The following is a 25,621-nucleotide window of genomic DNA, read 5'->3' as shown; positions in this document are numbered from 1 at the left end:
CATGGTAAAGTAATTTATATAAAAACTCCCCGGCTCTGGCAACACTGAGCAGCAGTAATACAGCTGTTCATAGGCGCCTGGTAGTGACAACAACACTCATCAGTGCCGCCGTGTCTCGCTGAGCGCAGCATTGAGCCGGCAGCTCTGAGAAGAGTTGTCGTTACTACCCGGCAATAGCAATTGAACACCACCCAAGTGCCTGCTCTTAGCTAAGCTCTCCCTCCTACATCAACTCTCTCCTACCTGCTTCCAGAGGACTGTGTGTTGAGCATCGCACCCCCAGGTCTTATATAGACCCTTCTAACAGCCGCAAGACATTCAGGGCGGGGACTCAAGCATGGCACTCAAGCACTTTTGATACTCAGGCGAGAGACAGAGTACCCCGATGCTCAATCCAGCAGTGGCAGCACGTTCGCTCATCGCTATATGGTACCTTTTCAGGTAAGAATGGTGACAGATTGTAAAAACATTACCTGTATCATTCCTGCTGGTATAGACAAGGTGAAACATTTCATACACTGTCTCAAAAATTACAGTCACATTTTCTGCAAAAACTGTAACAAACATTGATTGAGAATAAACTGAACACAAACATTTCGGCAGCAGTGATTGTATCTATTTTTTATATCTATCCATATTACTACTCACATGCAGTGCATCCCATTTATTTGAAGTACCAGACAGACACAAAGCTGAAGCGGTTTTGTGGAGGCTGGGAGCAAACCACTTTTTTTTTTTTTATCTCAGATAGTCCTTAAACATGCAATTTTAGATAAAAAAAAATACAAGAAAAAAAAAAAGTATAAAGAAAAAAAAGGTGCTCTTTCAGGTTTCTGCTTTTCATTCTGGCAGCGGTCAGCAATATTTTTATCTTACCTCTCACCAAGGAATGCATTTTATACTATGATTCAGTGTAAGTTTGTGTTAAATAGATTCCCCTGCTATTCAGGAGAACTCGGCCAGACAGAGAAAGACGATCACTCAATAGCGTGCGCTGCCATATGAAATGTTATTACAAATTGAAACGTATCAGGGGTTAGTGAAATCCTCATTTGTGGGCAGCACTGTTCACATTAATATCTCTACTGTTCAGATGTGTTACCCAATACTGCCCTCTGCTGGGAAAGTCAGGAAGGACAGCCCGCAGGTGTAATACATTATAGGGACAAAAGCTGAACTTCTCATTTTGATGCCACGTAGGATATTACAGAAGTGTGTGCTGCCTTGTATTTATGGGGCACAGGAATGTCAAAAACTGGATTTGGAGTACTGCAGTGTTCAGCTGCTAGGTCCCCCATGGCTTACTAGAATGAAGGGGAAAATTGTATCACACCACCACCCTATTTTGGTGCAGCTCCCATAGTGTGGCTCTATTCACTTGATCAGGAGTGTTTACAGAGTCTGGATGGGAGAGGCGCTGTGTACAGAAAATGAAGGCGCCACCGCACTGCACGGCCGCCGGCATACACAAGGCCAGGCATTTCTACAACTATTATATAGATACCAAAATAATGCCGAGAGACAGAGTGCATGTGTGAAGAGAACCACAGTGCCCAAAACACCGCTATTAAAAAGGAAGTTGTGATACTGCCAATCCCTTCTAAAACGGTGATGCAGTATCAAAAATATCCTTTCAAGCTCATCGGCCTACACGGAGGGAAATCATATCTTAAGAGAATTAATAAAAAAAAAATAAAAAAAAAATAAAAAAAAAAGAAGACCTCACAGATAAATTCTCAAGTCAAAAGTCATAAAACAAGCAAAGATGTGTCTTTTTTCAATTTTTCTCCACACCTCAGCCAAATGTACGACTTTCATCCATGTCATAAGTTATCAAAACAAAATCAAGCCAGACTGACAGAAGCTCGAGTTCCTCCCATCAGGTTTCTATGGTAAAAACTAACCCTGACCAAACTTAGGAGAACAAGATCCAAAACACTGAGGAAACTGGGACCGTTTAGTTTGCTTTGGAGTATGACGAAAATAAAAGTGTGATGGAGCGCCGGGAGTCTTCATCCAGAGACAGAGTAGGGAGCTCTGAATCAAACATGTTTATTACGGATGACTTCTCCGCCTTCTATTTCAATCTGTTCATAAAGCCATTTGCGGTCACATCTGCACTCGATGCCGCATTTGTTGGAGCCGCATTTCCGGCAGGCATAGAAGCAGCCCATACAGTCTTCATCCAAACAGTCACATAGATCCATGCCGTTGGCTAAAAGGATCCCTTGGCTATCGTAGACTTTATTCTTTGATGGTATGGTTTGTCTATAAGAAAAAAGAAAAAAAAAATCATTAGTCACATATAATAGAGTTATGTGAAATACATCTTGGACAACTGCAAGTATCCACAGTTTATTCTAAGTGACAGGCTTTGAGGAGCAAAATTCACCTGCTTGCAGATCTGATCCCACAGCTATAAGTTCCTTAGGACAATGGAAGCTGTTATGCACTAAGCCAAGATACTCTCTGCCATTTTGTAACTCAAAAGCTATCTCCTCAGGAGCACAAGCCTGAGCATGCACAGAAGGCATTGGAGGTCCGGGCTAGCCACTCGCTCGCTCACCGCAAACAGCTTATCTTATACTATACTACCATCTAGTGGACGAAAACAAAATAATACCACACTAAAAAGATACAAAGCACACAGGAACAACCAGAGCAATGCAATATGTACCGAAAATGCCTGACACTTCACTATGTGATTCACTGTAGATTTTGCAACATGTGTCTGCATTTGGATGGGATCTTGTGTAGTAAAAGTGAACACCCTTCACATTTCTGTAAATATATTATAGCTTTTACTGTGCACTGCAGATATTAAAGTTTGATACAATATAAAATAGTAGGTGTAGAGCAGCTTGTATAACCATGTAAACTTGGTACCCTCTAAATAACTCAACTATTAATGTCTAAACAACTGGCAACAAAAGTGAATGCACCCTAAATGAAAATGGCCAATTTGTGGCTAAAGTGTGAATATTTTGCACAGCCGCCATTATTTTCAAGCAATGCCTTAACTCTCCTGGGATGGAGTTCACTAGATCTTCACAGGGGCCGCTGGATCCTCTTCCATCCACCATGACGACATTACAGATCTAGTGGATGTTCGAGATCTTGTGCTCCTTCAACATCTGTTTGAGGAGGCCCCACAGATGCGCAATAGGGTTTAGGTCTGGAGACATGCTTGGCCAGTCCAGCACATCTATCCTCAGTTTCTTAAGCAGGGCAGAGAGAGGTGTGTTTGGGGTTATGTTAGAATACTGCGCAGTGGCTCAGTTTCCTGAATGGAGGGGAGGGGAAGGGGGGGGGGGGGAATAAAGTTGTTTTTCAGTATGTCACAGTACATGTTGGCATGCATGGCTCCCTCAATGAACTATAGCTCCCCACAGCCGGCAGCACTCCTGTAGCCTCAAACCATGACACTCCAATAGTATGCTTCTCTGTAGTAAGACACTTGTCTTTGTCCTCCTCACCTGGTTGCTGCCACACACGCTTGACACCATCTGAACCAAATAAGTTTATCTTGGTCTCATGGTTCCAGTAATCCATGTTCTTAATCTGCTCATCTTAAGCAAACTGTTTCTGGACTTTCTTGTGCATCATCTTTAGAAGAAGCCTCCTATTGGGATGACAGCCATGCAGACCAATTTGATGCAGCGTGAGGCGTATGGTCTGAGCACTGACAGGCTGACCTGACCCACCCGTTACCTCTGCAGTAATGCTGGTAGCACTTGTATGTCTATTTTGAAAAGACAACCTCTGGATACGCTGAGCACGTGCACTAAACTTCTTTGGTCGATCGTGGTGAGCCCTGTTCTGAGGGGAACCTGTCTTGTTAAACCACTGTATGGTCTTGACCACCGTGCTGCAGCTCAGGTTCAGGGTGCTGGCAATCTTCTTATAGCCTAGGCCACCTTTATGTAGAGAAACACTTCTATTTTTCAGATCCTCAGCAAATACTTTGCCAGGAGGAGCCATGTTGAACTTCCAGTGGCCAGTATGAGAGAGTGTGATAAAACCATATATAAACACACCTGCTAGCCATTCACACCTGAGACCTTGTAACACTAATGAATCACATAAGACCAAGGAGGGAAAATGGCTAATTGGGCACAATTTGGTCATTTTCACTTAGGGGTGTATGGTTTGTTGAAAGCGAGTTAGACATTAATGGCTGTATAGTGAGTTTAGAGGGCACCAAATTTACACAAGTGTACAGTTTGAAAATTAGACTACTTAACATTACATCAGGGTCATAGCTTCAGCGTTAGCCAATGAAAAGATATTAAATACTTACAAAAATGTGAGGTGTGTACTCACTTGTGATATACTGTACATACACAACACCTCATTTGACACGTGATGGAGCCTTTGCTGCAGCATCTGTAGTTTGTGCGACTCCATGCTAAGGAACGGTATAACCAGTATGCACACAACTGGGCCTTATGTATAGAGGCGAAATCCATACCAATCCACTGGGACTACTGCTCAGTCATTGCTCATCGGAAAACATAATAAAGAGAATCAACTGAAGCAGCAATTTACAGAATAACAGACCCCCGGAAGAGGGCATTAGATCGAAACCTATAGGTCGGGGTTTCCTGGATCCTCACTCCACGACTCAGGTATATGTCATATTACTGAATTTGAGGTTTTTTGCTTTTTTCAATTGCACCTGCTTGATGTCCTCCAAATACCACAATTTTTTTTTACCTTGGATACTTAATCTCTATGATATGTGGCAGTAGCCTTTTACATTTAACTTTGTAAGTGGTGGCTGGTGGACATTTTTGTATGGTGCTTTTGTCTAGCTGCAATTTTAATGTCTCTTTCACTCTATTTCTTCTTACAATACCACTGAGCTGTGGAGTGAGTACGCCTCCTACTGGTCCTCTCAACAAAGTCCCTTTTAATCCTTTTTTTATGCAATTTTCCTGTTTATATTAAATACTCAAACTCATTTTCTAATTTCACAAAATTGCCGTTGTACAGTTTTTCTTCCTTTTTTCTGCATTTATGTTCTGTATTTGGCTCTATCCATGTACACACTATGGCACGGCTTGATAACCAGTGTATGTTTTTTGTTCTAACTTCTAGAATAACAGACCTACCAAGAAGCAAATATCAAACAACTGACTTGCACCTCCAAAATTAATAAGATATGTGAACAGATGCACACCGCCACTAGCCTTCACTGATAACATTTCGCACATTGGGACAAGGGGATTACAATTACCAGACCAAGAGACATCAATTAATGGGCAAGAGAAAAAACGAAAAAAAAAAAAAATGGCAAAGTGGTTTGGTGACTTACACACCAGTTTCTGCATAAGAAAACTAACGGTTAACAATGACAGGACTCAAAACATAGAAGTAACAAATACTGGAGGTGTTTAAGAAATCAGTTTAATCACAACCAAAGCCAGAAATATAGCAGAAGTCATAGACCCAGCACCAAGATATCAGAAGGAGAATGAGAGATACTTCCATCTCAGTAAGTGGAGTTGTCCAATAAACAACATTACCAATCCACAGGACAGATGACAGTAAGGCCTTGTGCACACACTGCAATATTTTGACACTTTTTCCCCCAAAATCTGCATGCCACTCCTGAAGTCAGCAAAGTCTGATATTTCTGAAGTGCTGTGCCAACATTGCATTTTTTCCTTAAAGATTTGGTGCAGATTTTTACGTAGAAAAAAAAAAAAATCTGCAGCATGTCAATTGTTGGGGCGTGGTTTTTTTTTAAAATTTTTTTAGGCTAGTTTCATACTTGCGGTGAATGGCATCCGTTGCATTGCGTTGTGTGACGAACGCAACAAAACAACGGAAAGCTTTTTTTTTTCTTCTTTACAGTTTTACCGGCAGCAGACTATTGTGAACAATCAGCTGAGCGCTCTCACATGCAAGCGGCCGCTCAGCTGAGCGCTCAGCCACCAAGAGACAAAATAAAGTTTCTGTGATAAAAAAAAAAAAATATATATATATATATATGAGCATGCGCAGTGAAAAATAGAGGATTCCGCCACTCAAAAAAGTTACATGCTGCGTTCCTTCCGCCCGGCGGAAGCAACACAGCGTCGGCCGACGGAAGCATCGCAGGTACTTTTGGCACAATCCGGCATCCATACAAGTCTATGGGAAACAGCGGAATCAGTTAATGGATTCCGGTTTTCCAAAAGGGCGGATTGTGACGGAAGGGAAAAAACGCAAGTGTGAAAGTACCCTTAGCCCAGGGTTCCCCAACTCCAGTCCTAGAGGGCCGCCAACAGTGCATGTTTTCAGGATTTCCTTAGCATTGCATGGGTGTTGGAATCATCAACTGTGCAGGTGATTAAATTATCACATGTGCAATACTAAGGAAATCCTGAAAACATGCACTGTTGGCGGCCCTTGAGGACTGGAATTGGGGACCCATGCCTTAGCCCTTCCAGCAATTGACTTCACTAAAAAGCGCATTTAAAAAAAAAAAAAAAAAAAAAAAAAAAACCACACACACACACACACACACACACACACACACACACACACACACACACACACACACACACACACACACACACCTTTTTTTCTGCCGGAAGGTGTAGATTTCTGCACCAAATCTGCAGCGTGTGCACATATGATTCGCTGGGTGTCCAGCTGGTGAGCTCTTCACTAAAATCAGAGAAAGCTCCCAGTGAGAAGGGAGCAGCGGCAGCACATGATCACTACTGTTCTGTTCACACCAGGGAACTATGTGATAGGCGCTCATTTGCCGTGTGGCCAGAGCAGTCACGCCTCTATTGATAATATATGCATCCTGTATAGTGATAAATGTTGTTTATGGGACAACTCCTTTGTCCAGTTCTGCATCCTCACTGATCCTGAGAGGAAGGTCCGTAGCACCGATACCCCATTCACAGAACTGCGGCTGTTCCATCCGAGTAGATTACATGCTTCATGCAGACGAAAGCTCTCAAGATCAATGGGGTCCCAGAGGTTACACTATCCACCATTAAAAGATGGGATAGCCTAGCAATATGCCATTACGTAGAGATGGAAATACCCCTTGGAAAGGACACACCAAACACAAACCTATCTGACCCGGATGCTGATGTCTTTGTCTGTCGCCTCTTCTCTCTCGTACTGGTTTCTGGTGTAAACTCTGTTTGCCGCCCTGGGTTGGCAAACTGCAGGGACTTCAAGGCTTTGGCAGCTCGCCCCTAAATGTAAGAATAAACTAATAAACACATAAAGCCATATGAGCACATTATCAAAGTGTAGTAGTGCGCTGAAAGACCCCGACACAATTCAGGGTAACGGAGGATAACATAGGCCAACTAAACCCTTGTGGTCTTACATTGAGGTGACATTACTATTACCAATTATTGTTTATACTGTACTCAGTCAATTTTCTTTTAGGAAGAACACAACATTTGAAGTGGCTTGAGGGGCCTATATGAAACACCCAAAAGTGACACCAATCTAAAAACTGAACCCCTTAAAACTACATTTAAGTATGTTTACCGTGCAGGTACCATTTTTTTTTTTTTTTTTTAAACAAAAAATAAGGGTCAGTGTTATACTCTGGTGGTGTCTTACCAGAGAGGGGGGGGCGGGTTGTCACAGGAGGGTGATGCTGACTGTGGTGCCGGCGGAGCAGTGGGTGTACCAGATGCTCTGTCGGCAGTATGGGCTTCAAAGAAATGGCGTTCCGAATCGGTGCGTGCTGACATTGAGCTCTCAGCTCGATGACAAGTTGAGATCTTATCTACACGCACCACCTCTAGGAGCCATTTTCCTAAACTCCACTGTGGGAGATCAATGGGCCGGAGGTGGCCCGTGCACAGATGAGATCTTGAGCCGAGAGCTCCATCTGCGCACGTGCCGACTCCACGCAGCATTATTTGAAGCTGCACCGCAGACAGAGCCTCTCACTTGCCACACTGCCCTGCTCCACACATCTCCCATCGCAACCAACACCAACAGAGCATCTCACCCGCTGCACCGCAGCCAGCACAGCGCCCATTTTCCACCTTCCGGTAAGCTACATTTGGATATTAAGATACACCTCTCATTTTCCTTCCAAATGTTTGGGAGGAAAAAGGGAATCTTAAAATCCGAAAAATATGGAACTTCGCAGAAATTAAAGCAATGTGGGAAAGGAGAAAAAACACAAAAACACCCCCCTCCCCCCCAAACACAAAAATTATTGCTTTATCCCCTTTTTCATTTTCACAAGGATAACAGTTAAAAATGGACCATAAAATCTGATAAGAACTTTCTACATATTTATACGCACATCCACCATTGGTGGTGGAAAAATTACTTATTAGTTTCCTTTAAGTGACATGGCATCCACAACCACCAGGATTTTCATATATAAGCTAAAGCCAGTGCTATACTGGCACTATCAGGCTGAGTCTCTACATACCATTAGTGGTCAGCTCTGTTTTGAAATCCAAGAAAGTGAAGTTTATAAAGTCAGCAGATTCTTGAGTGACAGCAGCTGAGGATCAGATAATTGCTGTGGGGGGGAGGAAAGGTGGGGGGGGGGGGGGAAGGTAGTCAAACTTATGCTAATGAATCAGTATTAATACCCCCCACATCCCCCCCGCTATTATCTGTTCCTCAGTTGCTGTCACTCAAGAAGGTGCCGATTTTCTAAACTTTACTTTCTTAGATTTCAAAACCTAAACATCTGAGCTGACCACTACCGGTATGTATAGAATCAGCCTGATAGTGCCAGTATAGCACTGGCTTTAGATTATATACGAAAATCCTGATGATTTGTTCCCTTTCAAGAGTCACTTGAAACCAAAACCATTTTAAATTAGGTCACATATATCCTGTGCTCTATGCTGACCACTTATATCAGGGTTTCCATCTACATCTCTGAAATACGCGATTCAGCGGAAACTCCAGATAAACTGAATGGTTCTATGGGGCAGCAAAGTTACTCCGGCCTCTGTTCAGTCTGTTGACTGCACTTTTGTGCACACCTAAAAAGATGGACACCGCCAGAACAGAGGCCAGACAGGAGTTTAAACTATAGGCCCCATCACACACAGAGAACAATCTTTTGCAGATCTGTGGTTGCAGTGTCATGGACATATTGTTCCATTTGTACACAGCCAGAAACCTGGCACTGATTGTCCACAATTTCACTGCAACCACAGATCTGCCGCAGATTTATCTGTGTGTGTGACAGGGCCTTAACTCCCTCTGCCTCAGTGAATTTTCAGCTGTGAATTTTGTCGGAATCACTTTTTTCTCCAGAGATTTACATAGAAACTATGCCGAAGAGCACAGGATAAATGCGAGCTGTGTCATAGAAACTATGGTGCAGGCACACAGCGAAGAGCACAGGATAAATGCGAGCCGTCTTAGGCCCCCTTCACACGTCCGTGTCTCTGACACGTGTTTGGTCTGTTTCCTCACATGCCGGAGACACGGACACACGTAGACCCATTAAAATCAATGGGTTTGCGCACACGTGCATATGTGTGCCTGTGTGCTCCACACGTAGACATGTCCGTTTATATCTGGCATCACCCTCCAGATGTGATCTGTGTGACATGCACCGGAGAAAACATGTGTCTGAAATAAAAAGAATTTCTATACTCACCTTCTGCAGCACTGCTCTCTCTGCCGCTGCTGTCAATTGACCGGAGACCGCAGATCAGCACCACGGACAGCAACGACCAGGGACAGGTGAACCGAAAGTTCCCATTTGTGTGTTATCACGGATAACACATGTCTGCCATAAACACGGCACACGGAGGATAATACGCACCTTTGACACGTCCGTGAAAACCGTGCGTGATTTTCACGGACGTGTGAAGGGGGCCTTACAGTGATCTTTTGGAGGCAAAACACAGCAGTTGAAAAATTAGCTTTACTACTATTTGAGTCTAAGTGATTAGGTGACTATTCCTCAGGTTAGCTCAATAAGAATACCAGATTTATACAGGTTTTTACAAAATTTACAAAGTTTTTTTGCATCACCAAACTTTGAAGGCTACTTTTTTTTTTATTTATTTTTCTGCGAACAGTAATGTGAGCACTAGGGGTTTTTTTTCAGGACGAGTTGGAGTTTTTATTGGTACCATTTTGAGACAATTTTTTTTCTGATTGCTTACTAGGGGCACTCCGTCTCCCTGATGCTGCGATCGCTACTAATTGCAGCATTTAAGAGGTTAAACAGCCAGGGGCAGTGTGGGAACCACTCCTGGCTGTGGGCCAGGTAACAGCCATCACTTAAGACATTGCTTCCGGTGGCGAATATGTGGCCACAGCTCCTCAGGAATGTGGACATTTGGATTTATGATCCCAAATTTTGCTAGATTTCTTTTAGTGGGAACCATGCCGCTTTCCAGAGCCTTTGAGACCAGCAATGTGGACACCAATATTTCTGTTAACAAGTGATGGAGCTGAATGGGGACTTTTTTTGTGGGTTGGGCTGAAGCTTTCATTGGTGGCATTTTGGATCAGATCACTTGTAGCCATTGCTTTACGCTGAACACTTACATTGGGGTTTTCATCTAAATACGTGAAACCAGCAGTTCAGATGAGGTAGCAGTTACTTTGAATTGAACCGTTTGGTCTCTCCTTAGTGGTGTCTGCCTTTACAGAGGTGCCCAAATGCACTTTTTGTAAGCCTAAAAAGAGGGACACAGCTAGATTATAGTCCAGACAGGGTCCATAGTGTCTCCCTCAGTATAAGAAATCATCCATTAGGGGCATGTCTGAATTACCATATTTTTCGCTTTATAAGACGCACCCAAACTTAGAAGTAAAAAAAAGAGAAAAAAAATGGGGTCCGTCTAATACTCTGGTGTTCTTACCGGAGGGGGGCAGCAGTGGTGGTGAAGCGGAGGCACAGGTTGTGCTGGCAGGCGCGGCGGGTCAGTGGCAGCGGGGTCCGTGGTTGCAGGTGCCGTGGCGTCCGTGGTGGCGGAAGCAGCCGTGGCGGGTGAGCCGTGCAGCAGGCCAGTGCAGTGAGTGTCTGCGGTCCCAGTTCAGTGGTGGCGGCGGCTCAGTGGTGGGAGCGGCGGCGACTGCTCAGTGGTGGCAGCGGCAGGGACTGCTCAATGGTGGAGTGTGTCCGCGGTCCCGATTCAAGTAATGGCGCCCGGAGCAGCGCGTGCGCAGATGGAGCTCTCATCCAAGAGCTCCACCGGCGCCATCATTTGAAAGTGGGACCGCGGACAACTGGTAACATGCTGCACAGCCGCCCGCCCCGCATGCACAGAGTGGCAGCCAGCAGGCTGCCCACCCACCCTGCGTACAAGCCGCCAGGTACCTGTGCTTGCGTGCGGTGGCAGCCGGGTACCCATGGCCGCCCGCACACAGCCCCCGACTGCCGCCCGCACACAGCCCCCGGCTGCCGCCCGCACACAGCCCCCGGCTGCCGCCCGCACACAGGCCCCGGCTGCAAGCACAGGTACCGGCTGCCACCGGATGCAAGCACAGGTACCGGCTGCCGACCCCACACAGCACCCGCTGCCGCCCGCACACAGCCACGGGTACCCGGCTGCCACCGCACGCAAGCACAGGTACCCGGCCGCTTGCATGCAGCCACAGGCACCCGGCCGCCCGATCGCCTCAGACAGGACCCCCCCGGTACCGCTTTAAAAGACGCACCCCCCATTTTCCTCCCAAATTTTTGGGAGGAAAAGTGCGTCTTATAAAGCGAAAAATACGGTATGTAGGATAGAGATTTAGGGAAAAAGCACCAGTGAGATTATATTAAAATTTAACCACATAATCATAACGACAGTAGTTCCATTATGTTTCGACCAGGGACATAATGGAACTACTGTCGTTATGATTATGTGCTATCCACTGAGTGTTAACCCGCTTTGCTCTCAACACATGATTGTTTACCCATTGTTTACCTTGCCCAAGGGACATATCTATAGCCCTTTTGAGCTTTATATACAGCTCAGGGCAGTGTGTGATTTGTGACCTGCATGGTCAAACCTTTGGTATTTTAATATTGTGTTTTAAGGAATAAAATAAAAAGGTTAAAATTTTAATATAATCTCACTGGTGCTATTTGCCATACAAATTGTGAGCCCCTGTCCTGGAAGGAACACAAATCAGTGGTTCCCTTGCTTACTTGCTAGGATAGAGATTTACACGTAATACCCAATGTAAGTTCTCAGTGTAGAGCGCAGGATAAATGTGAGCCAAGCCTTACTGTGATCTTTTGGAGACAAAGTGAATCAAAAGCAGGTCAAGAATCAGTTCAATTTATTTTTACGCCATTCCTTGTGCAATATAAATGATTAGGTGGATTTATTCTTTGGATCAGTGTGATTATAACCATAACGGATTTATATTTTATTTTATGTTTACTGACATCACACTAAAGAGATATACATATACATATACATATACACACACAAAAAACAAAAAAAAAAAAATAGGCACTGTCATATTTTGAGAGCTTTTAATTTTTATGTATTTCTGCATTGATGTGAGGGCTTGTTTTGGGGGGACAAGAAAGCCTATTTATTGGTATCAGTTTTAGGTACAATGTTTCTTGATCACTTTCTATTCTGATTTTTAGTAGGCAAAATTAACATAAAACAGTATGTCAGGATTTTTTTATGCTGTTCACCATGTGGTAAAAGTGTTGATAGTACAGTAGGGTCAGTACAAGTACAGCAATACCATGTATATATCTTTAATGATTTGCACAAAAAATATTTTAGAGAAAAAATGTTTTTGCATTGTTATATTTTGAGAGCTATAACTTATTTTTCTAGTAATGGAGTTGTTTGGAGACTTGTTTTCTTGCGGAACAAGGTGACGTTTTCAGCAATACCATTTTTATCTACAGTTTTTTTTTTTGTACAGTGTTCACTAAAGGGGTTAAATAGCATGACAGTTTTATAAGTCGGGTTGTTCCGGACATGGCGATACCAATAATTTATTTTAGCATTTACATAACTATACATATTTATTAATATGCATTATTTTTTTTATTCTTTATTTTGGGATTGTTTTTTCCCCCTTTTAGTCCTTCTACGGGACTTTAACTTTCATTAAATCTGATGGCTGATCTAATGCATTGCCAAGCATTAGAAAGGCAATACATTATACCTGTCAGTCCTGCACTGACAGATGTCTTTTAGACCATGCTCCTGCCATGGTCTAATAGGCTTGTTGTAGCCAGACAACCCATGACCACTGGTTGCAACTGCTACAATGAGGCCCTTGTGAGGACATTGTGGGGAAGCAGATTGGATGGGAGAGGTAACACACTGCCTCGCTTATCCTCCTAAGGCTATGTGCGCACGTTGCGCAAATACATGCAGTTACGCTGCGCTTTGTTGCGCAGCGTAACTGCATGCGTCCTGCGTCCCCTGCACAGTCTATGGAGATTGTGCAGGGGCCGTGCGCACGTGGCGTTTTAGAGCGCAGCTCTTCGGCTACTGCCGAAGCGCTCCGTTCTAAGAAGTGACATGTCACTTCTTCCGTGCGCTTTGCCGGCAGCTCCTGCTCTGTCTATGGCAGGAGCAGCAGGGAGAGCGCATGGAATCGGCTTCACTACGGACATTTCTGCAGCGATTTAAAGCGCACATGTGCTCTTCAGATCGCTGCAGAAATTTCTGCAGTGAACTGTACGCAACGTGCGCACATAGCCTTAATGTTGTGACCAATATTGACTGTGGCACTTCTGGGGGATTAAACAGCTCAGGACGGTACAGGCACCACTTCTGGCTTTGAGAACCGGGAATTAAATGTAACGCAAGCCAAGCTCAACACGGTGAACGCGTGATCATTGGGGAACCCCCAACCATGACATACAGGTACATCAAATGTCGTGTAGAGTTTAGAGCACCACCTCAGGGTTTTGTTATTTTTATAGCAATGCTAGAGTGGTATTACTAATCCAAGCTCCTCGCCTCTAGTAAATTACTTATCAGCTACAGTCCTTCGCTCTTTCCAGCAGTACTCCGGTCCTGTGTTGCAATCTTGTGACCTCAGCTTGTGACTGAAGAAAATCTGAGGTAACGGTCACAAGCTCCAATCTAAAGCCTGCTTTACATGTTACGATTTCGCATACGATATCGTATGCGATCGTAACCGCCCCCATCATATATGCGGCACGTTCAATTTGTTGAATGTGCCGCACAAACGATTAACCCCCGTCACATGTACTTACCCGTCCATACGACCTCGATGTGGGCGGCGAACGTCCACTTCCTGGAGTGGGGGGGACGTTCGGCGTCACGTGGCAGCCGGCCAATAGAAGCGGAGGGGCGGAGCTAAGTGGGACGTAAACATCCCGCCCACCTCCTTCCTTATTGTCGGCCGGAGCCGCGGATGGAGGTAAACTGTCGTTCAATGTTCCCGGGGTGTCACACACTGCAATGTGTGCTGCCTCGGGAACATTGCACAACCGCACGTTCAATGTTTGAGGAATGAACGATGTGCATGCGATGAACGGATTTTCAATCGCACGGAGGTTTTACACGCTACAATCATACTTACGATGCCTGATGTGCGTCACTTACGACGTGACCCCGCCGACACATCGTAAGATTTATTGTAGCGTGTAAAGCGCCCTTAAGTCTATGAGGTCCTTGTTCTGGCTCTCAGACTTAGAATGAGAAGTGACCTCCGGCTCGCCTAGTTAAAACTGCAGCGATCCAGCACGTAAAAACCATGCAGAAGACGACCAGAACGGCATAGAGACCAGCAGAATTTATTTTCCCGCTTTTCAGTACACTGTGGCATAATGAATGGTGTCGTTCACAAGTACAACTTGTCCTGCAAAAAAAAAAAAAAAAAGCCCTCATACCGCTATATTGACAAACATAAAAAGGTATGGCGAAAATTCCGGTCTCCTCTCTGAATACCAGCTAAACACTGGCTTTCACAAGAGAATTTTTGTTAACAAGCATGGAGGTCTTCAGTGGACCCCTGGCTGTCATGGCAGCCCAACAGCACCCCATGATCATTCACATGTAATGGCGCACGCAACTGTTAAATGTTGCTGTCAGTTTACCAGCATCATTTAACAGGTTAACTGTTGCAGACGCAGCTCCATTCCACCTGTGCCTGTTAGAGGCAGATGATGACTGAATAATTTAGCCATCATCTGCTGTAAAGATACGGGGTTGTGCTATTTAAATGCTGCTCTGAGTTTCCACTTAGGCCCTGTTCGCACACTGCGTTTTTACCTGCGGTTTTGCTGCAGAAATTTCTTGAGAAATGTCTAACTTTTCTGCAGACAAGTCCCAGCAAAACCTATGGGAAAAAAAGAAAAAAAAAAAAAAAAAATAGCTGTGCACACTGTTTTTTCCCTCAAGAAAATTCTTTCCGCAAAATTTGAGAAAATGTGCAGGTCACTTCTTTTTCGCAGGTACCTGTGGTATTTCACTCCATTCACTGTAATTTAATCACAAAATACCGCAGGTAGCAAATGATGTGCGGTATACCCTCGGTATAGCCGCAGTAATGTTCATCACTGCCTGCGTGTTGCAGGGAAGTGATGTCATTATGACAGGAAGAGGAAGCGGAGCAAAGAGTAAACACACAAACACATCACACTCCCTCAACGCCGCACGGAAGCACTTCCGTGTGACCTACGTCGAGTGCCCGTGCAGTCTGTGTCCCGCTCCCTGCCAGCCCCGTGGCTGCCTGCACTGCAGTATCAGCAGCTTCTCAAGCTGACGTCACGGGCTCTCGCGATACCGCTGAGAACGCGGCGGACATAGAAGTCAGTGACTGCGCTGATGTCAGGAGAGCAAGAGATCGTCACAGCAGGTAATGATCTCATCTAACCTCCTGATGGCAGTGCTCATCATCCCCTGCAGTGACCTGGGCTGACCTATTTATGTTCTCAGGTCACTGCACTGCTCTCCCAGCCAATGGGACAGTGACTAAGGTATGGATCGTCGTGTGACCCCCTTATTGGATTACACCGGACCTGGTGTCGATTGCTCTTTTCAATAAAATGGTGAAAGAGGGACTGTTTTGGGCAGTGTTTTTTCTAATAAAAGTTTTTTTGTTGTCTATTTTTTTATTTCTTACTGACTGAGTTGGTGATGTTGGGTATCTGATAGACGCTTGACATCACTAACCCCAGGGCTTAATGCCAGGTGACATTACACATCTGGCATCAACCCCATATATTACCCCGCTTGCCACCTAACCAGGGCAATGGGATGAGTTGGGGCAAAGTGCCAAGATTGGCACATTAATGGATGCGCCGCTTCTGGGGCGGCTGTGGCCTATTTTTAGGCTGGGGAGTGTCCAATAACGGTGGACCTCCCTAGTCTGAGAAAAACAGACCACAGCTGTCAGCTTTACGTTCGCTGGTGATAAAATTTGGGGGCACCCCACGTTTTTGTTTTAAATTACCATATTTTTCGCTTTAGAAGACACACCTGATTATAAGACACACCCCCAAATTTGGTGAAGGAAAAGAGAATTTTTTTTTAATAAATGGGGTCCGTCTTATAATGCCAGTGTCCGTCTAACAAATCATATAGGGTATATGTCCCTCATAGCTCCCCCATCCTAAAATTAGCCCCCCTGTGGCTGCCACGCGGCCCCCTGCGGCTGCCACGCGGCCCCCTGCGGCTGCCACGCGGCTGCCACGCGGCCCCACGCGGCTGCCACGCGGCCCCACGCGGCTGCCACACATCACTGTTTGATATGACCCCATGCTGCTGCTTATAGTAAAATAAACTCTTTCCTTACCTTCTCCAGTGAAGTCCTCCCTCGTGTCACCCTCCGTGATGCTGAGCTCCTGCACTTCCTAGTTCTCGGTGCCGGTCATGTGATTGGCACAGCAGAGTGACATCTCTGCGTGCATGATCACAGCGGCAGGAGGGAGACATGCTGGAGGAAGTAAGTAAAGCGTTTTTTATTTTACTATGAGCAGCAGCATGGAGGCCATATCTAACACAGGGGGGCACGGGCATATGCCATCAAAGGGGGGCGCAGGCACATAATATGCGCCGCTCCCCCAGCCCGTCACCTCGGTGCGGTTTCAGCACCAAGGTGATGGACAGCGGCAGTGCATATTATATGAGCGGGAGCAGGAGATCTCTCGCTGCAGCCTTCACCAGCCTCCAGCACCGCTCCAGAGCTGCCCCCACCTGCCCTGGACCCTGCAGTATATAATTTGTATATTCGGATTATAAGACGCACCAACTACTTTCCCCCAAAGTTTGGGGAAACAAAAGTGCGTCTTATAAAGCGAAAAATACGGTATTTAATGTAAAACAACAGCGTGGGGTGCCCTCTGTTTTGGATTACCAGCCAAGGTAAAGCTGCCAGCTGTGGTTTGCAGGCTGCAGCCGTCTGCTTTACCCTAGCTGGCTACAAAAGATATGGGGGACCTCACGTGTTTTTTTTTTTTTTTTTAATTATTTATTTTTGGCTAAATACAAGGCTAAGCACCCTTTAGTGCAGACCTAAAGATAATGCAGACAGTATAATACAGGTGTAGTATATAGGGGTGTAGTATATAGAGGTGTAGTAATACAGGTGTATATAGGGGTGTAGTATAATACTACAACCCTATATACACACACCCCTGTATTATACTACATATATATGTATATATATGTGTAAACTTACACATACATACACATACTACACCCCTATATATACACACACACACACACGTATTATACTACACCCCTATATACACAAACACCTGTATTATACTACACCCCTATATACACACACACGTATTATACTACACCCCTATATACACACACACACACACACCTGTATTAAACTACACCGCTATACACACACACACACACACACACACCTGTATTATACTACACCCCTGTATACACACACACACACACACACACACACACACACACACACACACCCCTGTATTATACTACACCCTTATATACACACACACACACACACGTATTATACTACACCCGTATTATAGGGGTGTAGTATAATACAGGTGTAGTATATGGGGGTGTAGTATAATACAGGTGTATATAGGGGTGTAGTATAATACAGGTGTATTTAGGGGTGTAGTATAATACAAGTGGGTCATTCCACATCAAGTGGACCAGTTTTAAAAATCGTCCCCACTTGACCGTCTCCGATTTTGCTGAAAACTTATAAGGATGTACATGTATGTTTGAAAAGAGGTTCTGTAAATTTTTAGGGCCAGATCTCAAATACATTGGGCACTGTTGACCTTTCACTGGAGCTCCCACCAAGCCTGCGGCTTCAGCTAAGAGGATTTTGCAAACTTTGGCACATAGTCATTAGAGTTCTATACTGGCTATGATACTGAAATTTGGCATACTAGCTCAACTTTTGCTGCTAAACACGATAAAATTATTACCGGCTATGACAAAACAATATTTCGGCCGCAATTTTGTGTCAAAGTAGCTTGTAAAACGTGTCGCATAAAATGTATGCCTAAGGGTGGCTTTACATGCTGCGATATCCGGCCCGATATCGCTAGCATGACAACCGCCCCCATCGTTTGTGCGCGACGGGCATATCGCTGTTTGTCGCGCACAAAATAGTGCACCTCCGCCACACATACTTACCTGTCCTTCGACGTCGCTGTGACCGGCGAACCGCCTCCTTTCTAAGGGGGCAGTCCGTTTGGCGTCACAGTGACATCACTAAGCGGCCGCCCAATGTAAGCGGAGGGGCGGAGATGAGCGGGACGTAACATCCCGCCCATCTCCCTCCTTCCACATTGCGGCCGGAGGCAGGTAAGGAGATGATCCTCGTTCCTGCGGCGTCACACGTAGCGATGTGTGCTGCCGCAGGGACGAGGATCAACTTCGCCCTGCGACAGCAGCGATAATTGGGAGTGGACCCCCATGTCAACGAGGAGCGATTTTGGACGTTTTTGCAACGATCCAAAAATCGCTCCTAGGAGTCACACGCTACGACATCGCTACAGCGGCCGGATGTGCGTCACAAAATCCGTGACCCCAACGAGATCGCTGTAGCGAAATCATAGCGTGTAAAGCCCGCTTAACTTTGCCCATATATAACTCAAGATCAAAAACCAATAGTAACTGGTGCTTTGCTCTGTACACCAAACATCTACATGACTTTGCATTGCTGCAATATCACGGTCAAAGCATATGTATTTGTGGAAATATTCACACCCACATATGATGACAAACTTTAAAAAAAAAAAAACACAACTAAATTTTACCTATTTTTAGGTCAAAATTTCTCAAAAAGGGTACCCATAAAATATATTAATTCTGATATCATTAGAAAGAGCACATTTTTCTCTACAAGGATCATTGGTTTTTTTTTGGAGTCTCTCAGTTTAAGAAAAGAAAAATGCCACTGAACATGGTGTTATTAATATGCAATGAATGGTAACTGCACTATTCAAACCCTTGCATTGGTCCATGGTGGTTATACCACAACCAATTCACTAAGTATTGGTATTATAATCCTATTAAGAACTGTAATAATTTCTTTCAAGAATTGGCAGCCCCATCGCCTAGGAGCCATGGCCGATAGCCGTGCAAGGCCAGCTGCGGGCGGTCTCTATCGCAGGTTCCGAAACCTGAGGGTGGGTGTCTTTGCCTAGGATCCCAAGCCTAATATTGGGTATCTTGTTGGTTCCCAAGCCATAATGTTCAGTCTAAGTGGTCTAGAATTGTTGCTTCAGCGATGGATCTCCAGCCCAGTACAAAAAGTTCAAATATTTTCTCAACTTGTGCCACCTCCAGTGAAAGGTCAACAGTGCCCAATGTATTTGAGATCTGGCCCTAAAAATTTACAGAACCTCTTTTCAAACATACATGTACATACTTATAAATTTTCAGCAAAATCAGAGAAGGTCGAGTGGGGACCACTAGTCCACTTGACATGGAATGACCCAAGTGTAGTATATAGGGGTGTAGTGATGTAGGTTATCACAGGTGTAGTATATACTGATATAGTGGTACAGTTTATTACAGGTGTAGTATATAGTGATGTAGTATATTACAGGTGTATATAGGGGTGTAGTGATGTAGTATATAGTGGTATAGTATATAGAGGTGTAGTTTATTACAGGTGTAGTGTATAGGGATGTATATTACAGGTGTAGTATGTGGTGGGTGTAGTGATGTAGTATATGGGGTGTAATATATATACATCTCCGAGTTAATTATATTAGTCCAGCCCTCTAAAACCATCCCAATTTCTCATGCGGCCCCATGGGAAAATTAATTGCCCACCCCTGCTTTAGTGCCACATGAAAGTCACTAAAGGGTGCTAGCTTAGAATATGCAGGGGGGTGGGACATTATATAGGTCTTTCTCATCTATTATCCATCTATTCATCTATCCATCTTTCCCTCTATCCATTATCTGTTTATCTATCGATTATCTATATTAGTTATTGTAGTTACAGCATAAAAAAAAAATGCAGGGACAAACCTGCAGAAAAACCGTGGCAAAACCGCATGCGTTTTTCCCACGGTTTTGGTGCGTTTTTTTACCGCAGGTGCGGTAATCTTCAACTCCCAGATGTTTCTCAAGAAATTTTCTTAAAAAAAAAAAAAAAATCACTTTTCTAGTGCGCACATAGCCTTAGACCGCGGAGATAAGTGGCGGCAGCAACAGTGAAATTCTTACCAAACTTACTGATGTATCCAGGGCAGAGAACCTTTTTCCTGTCCAGGACCTCCGATATTAACACCATCTTCTGGAGGTGGAAAAGTTTACTTAAAAAGGGTCCTGTTATATTAGGTCAAACCTTTTAACCTCTTCACATCATGGCAAATTTTGATTTTCTGTTCTGTTTTTTTCTCCTCCCCTCCCCCTCCTTCCAAGAACTACCGTATAACTTTTTATTTTCTCATTAATATAGCCATGCGAGGGCTTGTTTTTGTGGGACAAGTTGTACTTTCGATGACACCATTCTTTTTACAATATAGTGTACCCCATCCCCCCCCCCTCAAAAAAAAAAAAAAAAAAACCCACAGCACAATACTAAAATTTTGGGGGTTATTTGCCATGTTCACTGAGTGGTAAAACTCACCTGGCAGGTAAATACAAAAGATACTATGTATATAGTTTTTTTGTGAAGTGGGGAGGTGAATTTGTTTGTGTTCCCATTCTCCAAGACCCCGTAATAGGTCTTCATTCTGGGGCTGTGTGAGGGCTTACTTTTTGCTCCCTAGGCTGACTTTTTTTTTTAAGCTAATAGTTTAGTGGAGTAGATGGATGTTTTGATTGTGGTTTTTTTTTATACCTTTGGGGAGTTGAAGCTGCGATTGCTTGTGCTGTACAGAGCAGTGCATCAATATCAGCACCCATGTGTACAACAGAAATAATCATTATCTGTGAATGTCGCCTGCAGCTGGTGTTCACAGGAAAAGAGTCATGGCAGACACAGGGGTCATCAACTGATCTGTCTGTCCTGACAACCCACCAGTGTCTCAGTATGGGTATGTGCGCACCTAACTTTTTTGTGGCAATAAAACGCTGCGTTTCTGGCCGCTGAAAAAAAAATGCATGTTTTTACCGCGATTTGGTGCGTTTTTGGCTGCATTTTTTTTTTTTATTAGTGAACAATGCCATTAAAGAATGGTGAGGAAAAAAAAACAAAAAACAAACATCTGATGTCATTTCCTGCTTCAATCTGTTCTCATTCATTCTCCACAAGTGTATGCAGGAGAGCAGACAGCAGCTGCAGAACTACAAGGCTCAGCATGCTGCATCCAGTATTGTATGCTAGAGGGAGAGAAGAACTACAAGGCTCAGCATACTCCATTCACTAGTGTATGCAGGAGAGCAGACAGCAGCTGCAGAACCATAAGGCTCAACATCCTCCAGCCATTACTGTATGCAGGAGTTTTTGCCCAAAAACAAAAGAAAAACGACGTGCGCTTCGCCATATTTTTGTATGCTAGCCAGGTACAGCAGGCAGGTACGGCTGCCCCCAAGCCCCAGCTGCCTATTTGTACTTAGCTGGGAACCAAAAATATGGGGGATTGGAATCCGCAGCGAAGGGTGCCCAAGGTTTCTGGGCACCCCCGCTGCGAATTGCAGTCCACAGCTTCCCCAGAAAATGGCGTTTTCATAGAAGCGCCATCTTCTGGCGCTCTATCCAACTCTTCCAGTTGCCCTGATGCCGGGTGGCTCGCTGGGTAATAATGGGGTTAGGGCTAGCTGTGTATTATCAACTGGCCCTAAGCCCAAAATGCATGGTGTCACGCCAATATTAGACATGGCCACCATGAATTTCTAGTAAAGGAAAAAAAAAAAAAAAAAGAAAAATATTTTTATTAGAAATAAAAAAAAACACAATTAGTGACTCCATCTTTATTGAAATAAAGAACACCCCCTCCCCTCTGCAGTAATCCTGGGTCAAGAGTTCAGCGATGTCCAATCCGGATCCAATATCATCTGATCGGTTTACCGGAAAAAAGGCAAAGTGATCAGATGATGTGTCAGGGTGAAGGATATGAATCACATGACAGCAGCTGATTGTATAAACGCCTTTTATACAATCAGCATTAGTAGGAAAAAAAAAAAACCTGCTCACTTCTGTGCAGACTCCTGTCCGATCGCTGCAGGACCCAGCGGTAATCAGCTGATGCCATCAGGTGACTGCAAGTCCAGCGGTGAAGCCAGCTTTTTACCGCCCGGCCGGCTTAAACTATCAGGTGACCGCCGGCAGCCATCAGACGTGTCCCGGGAGTCTGCAGACAGGCAAGTATATATTTTTTTCTACTGCCAACCTTTGATTTCGCAGCTGCTTCCACCTCCCGTCCGGACATGGCGCAGGACGGGAGCAGACATGGCGCCGGACGGGAGGTGGAAGCAGAGGTGGCGGTATCGGGAGGATTCACGCTTCTGTTTATCAACAGAAGGAATCCTCTTCCTGTACACATCACTGTACTACCCACCCCTTGCGTTTATAGCTGCGTTTTTAGTCCTTAGAAACGCAGTTATATTTGCAATTTGCGTTTTTGAACATCTCATTGAACTCAGTCGGTGAAAACCGCAGTGAAAAACGCAGGAATAATTGACATGCTGCGTTTGTGGGCACCACAAAAACGCAGCTAAAAAGAAAGAAAAACGCTGTGTGCAGACAGCAAAAATGAAAACTCAGACTTTTCTGGTGAAGCAAAGTCAGTTTTCTGAACAAAACCGCACCCGAAAAACGCGGTAAAAAATGCCTAGTGCGCACGTAGCCTATCACATCATGGGTGCGCTAATGGGAGCGGGGAAGGAAACTCTCCCCGTCGACACGTGTTTAACCCCGCTGTTAACCCATTAGATCCTGCGGTCGATCTTTAACAGCCATGGGAGGACTTCCAATCCACTTGCAGGTTTAAGGCTGTTCACACTATCTTTCACTGCGTTTTTGAGGTCACAAAGATGCACCTAAATGCACACATTTCCTTCCCACAGCAAAGTCTGAGATTTCTATTTTGCTGTCCACACTGGGCATCTTTTTTTGTCTCCATCTTGGCTGCGTTTTTGAAGATGCAGCATGTCAATTCTTTTTGCGTCTTTTCCAGCGATTTTGAGCCCTCCAGTCAATTAATTTGACTTAAAGGGAACCTGTCAGGTAATTTATGTGTTCTAACCTACAAGCAGTGTGATGTGTGCTAGTAACCCCTTCCTACCCATCCATGTTGTAATATTGTGTAATGTGAGTGTATGAAAATATGTTTTATTACTTATGTGTACCCTATGGAAATGAGCAGAGGCTCTAGCCCCCTGGGCATCACATCGCCCTGTTGGTGTTTGCATGTTTTCCATGGTATCACGCCCATGTGGGCACGATACCATGGATTTACATCAGCAATGTGACAGTCTCTACTTCAGATCCCACTCGTGCACACTTACCATTCCCGCAGCCTTGTTATCCAGGTGCTTGTTTCTTGTCTTCAGACGTGCTCTGCGCATGACCCGAACCACAGGAGTCCTCTGAGCATGCAAAAAGCGCATCTGAAGACGAAAAATAAGCACTTGGATAACAAGGCTGCGGGAATGGTAAGTGTGCAAGCGCGGGATCTGAAGTAGAGACTGTCACGTCGCTGATGTTAATCCATGGTATCACGCCCACAGGGCAATGTGAAACCCATGGGGCTAGAGCCCCGGCACATTTACATAGGGTACACAAGTAATAAGATATTTTGAGACATTCCCATTACACATTATTACAAGACAGGGATAGGTAGGAAGGGGTTACTAGGTTAGAACACAAATTACCTGACAGGTTCCCTTTTAAACGCTGCAAAAACGCAAACTTTTTTTATGCATTTTTGGGGCCAAAAACGCTGCATCTTTTTGGTTTAGAAAAGACTGAAAGGCACGATTCAATCAGCTGTCAACGTTGCCAGCTGCATCAAAGGCAGGAAGACTACATATGATGTACATCATTTCATGAGAGGGTTAAAAATTAAAGCAATTTTAAACACACACATTTGGTATCACTGTGTTTGTAAAAGTCCGATTTATCAAAATATTCGATCGGTAAACACAACAATGCAAAAACGTGATCAAAACATCACATCTACACCAAATATGGGATGAGTAAAAAGGTCAGCTTAGGGTGCAAAAAAAATAAGCCCTCGCACAAGGGTCCCACCAAACACTTTAAAAAAACCAACAAATAATATTGAGAATTAATTTAACAGCAAAATTACAACTCAACAAAAACAAATCAGGTCCTCATACGGCCATGCGGGCGGAAATATAGGAACACCACAGGGCGGCTCTCTGCAAAAGAGACAAAAGTGTCATTTGTATTTGAAAATGGTATAAATAAATAAATAAATACCGACTTCGCCTGCAATAAGCGGGCCTCACACAGCGCACTGGAATGGCAGTTTTTATGTACCCCCTCACCAGTCTGGCGTCGCCTCTGACCCCGGGAATCACACCGCTGAGTAACCGCTGTAAACACAGTCCTACACAGGGGCAGAGTGTGTCCCATCATTTCATGATAAATAGAGCCCCTACAGCCCGTCCCGCAATACACAGCCGCACATGGAGGGAAATACACACATGGGAGGGCTGCTACAGGGGAGGAAAAACAAGCAGACAAGCGCCCGCTCCGGAGGGCTGTGCCGTGAGCTCCTGCCGCCGCCGCCGCCATCTTGGAGGTGGCAGCGCCGGTACATGGCCGCTACAGAGGAGCTCCTCGGGATGGTGTACAGGGGCCGCGCTGCGGGGAGGGGACCCGTAGGTGTACGGAGTGGTCTCGGTGTACGTGCACACCGCTGCGCTCCCTCATTACAGGCCGCCGCTGTATCTTACGCCCCTCTGGCCGCACTCACTTTCACCTGTGTCTTCTTGCTCGGCATCCCTGTATAACTGGCGCCAGAATCTCGCGCAGCCGCCATTTACAGGGGGACGCGCCTCCCTGTGACGTGCGGCACAACACGCGACCATAGAGACGCGGAAGCGTGGAGCCAGCGTATAGAGAAGCGACGGTTTCTGCTGCCATATTCTCTGTGGTTAGGAGGCCGCTCTGTGGCGTTTCCATGGCAATTCTGACACACTGTAGTGGATTATCCTAGAAAAGCAGCTTTTTGTTTTGGTTTCCAGTAACTTTAACCCCTGAATAACGGAGCCAATTTCCACCTTTATGTCCAGGCCAAAGAATTGCGCTTTTGTCTCCATTTTCTGGCTCCCGT

The 25,621-nt window shown here is 44.9% G+C and overlaps 1 protein-coding gene across 3 annotated transcripts; it reads right to left on the bottom strand.

Moving 5' to 3' along the window:
* ARL14EP (ARF like GTPase 14 effector protein) lies at positions 1-25,360 on the bottom strand. 3 transcript variants are annotated; one of them, XM_075325540.1, is made up of 4 exons: positions 25,262-25,360; positions 24,660-24,701; positions 7,078-7,205; positions 1-2,268 (listed from the first exon to the last, which is right to left on the bottom strand). In XM_075325540.1, the coding sequence occupies exons 1-4, from the start codon at positions 25,325-25,327 to the stop codon at positions 2,043-2,045; spliced, it is 462 nt and encodes a 153-aa protein (XP_075181655.1). In that variant the 5' UTR covers positions 25,328-25,360; the 3' UTR covers positions 1-2,042. The 3 variants fall into 3 exon arrangements, with proteins under 3 accessions (XP_075181655.1, XP_075181656.1, XP_075181657.1); XM_075325541.1 differs by having other exon boundaries at positions 7,087-7,205; XM_075325542.1 differs by lacking the exon at positions 24,660-24,701.
* Positions 25,361-25,621: the final 261 nt, after the last annotated feature.

This window comes from Anomaloglossus baeobatrachus, chromosome 10, assembly GCF_048569485.1.
Source record: "Anomaloglossus baeobatrachus isolate aAnoBae1 chromosome 10, aAnoBae1.hap1, whole genome shotgun sequence".
Classification (NCBI taxonomy): domain Eukaryota; kingdom Metazoa; phylum Chordata; class Amphibia; order Anura; family Aromobatidae; genus Anomaloglossus; species Anomaloglossus baeobatrachus.
Note: the sequence above shows the minus strand (reverse complement) of the source record. Positions and strands in the feature narration are given on the sequence as shown.

What these genes read in the sequence shown, in the direction of transcription:
- ARL14EP (XM_075325540.1), bottom strand. Translation starts at nt 25,327, where the DNA reads ATGGCGGCTGCGCGAGATTCTGGCGCCAGTTATACAGGGATGCCGAGC. An exon ending in GCAAGAAGACACAGGTGAAA is followed by an intron (nt 24,702 to 25,261) that starts GTGAGTGCGGCC and finishes TCTCTTTTGCAG; the next exon opens with AGAGCCGCCCTGTGGTGTTC. An exon ending in TCAGCATCCGGGTCAGATAG is followed by an intron (nt 2,269 to 7,077) that starts GTTTGTGTTTGG and finishes TTTTTCTTATAG; the next exon opens with ACAAACCATACCATCAAAGA.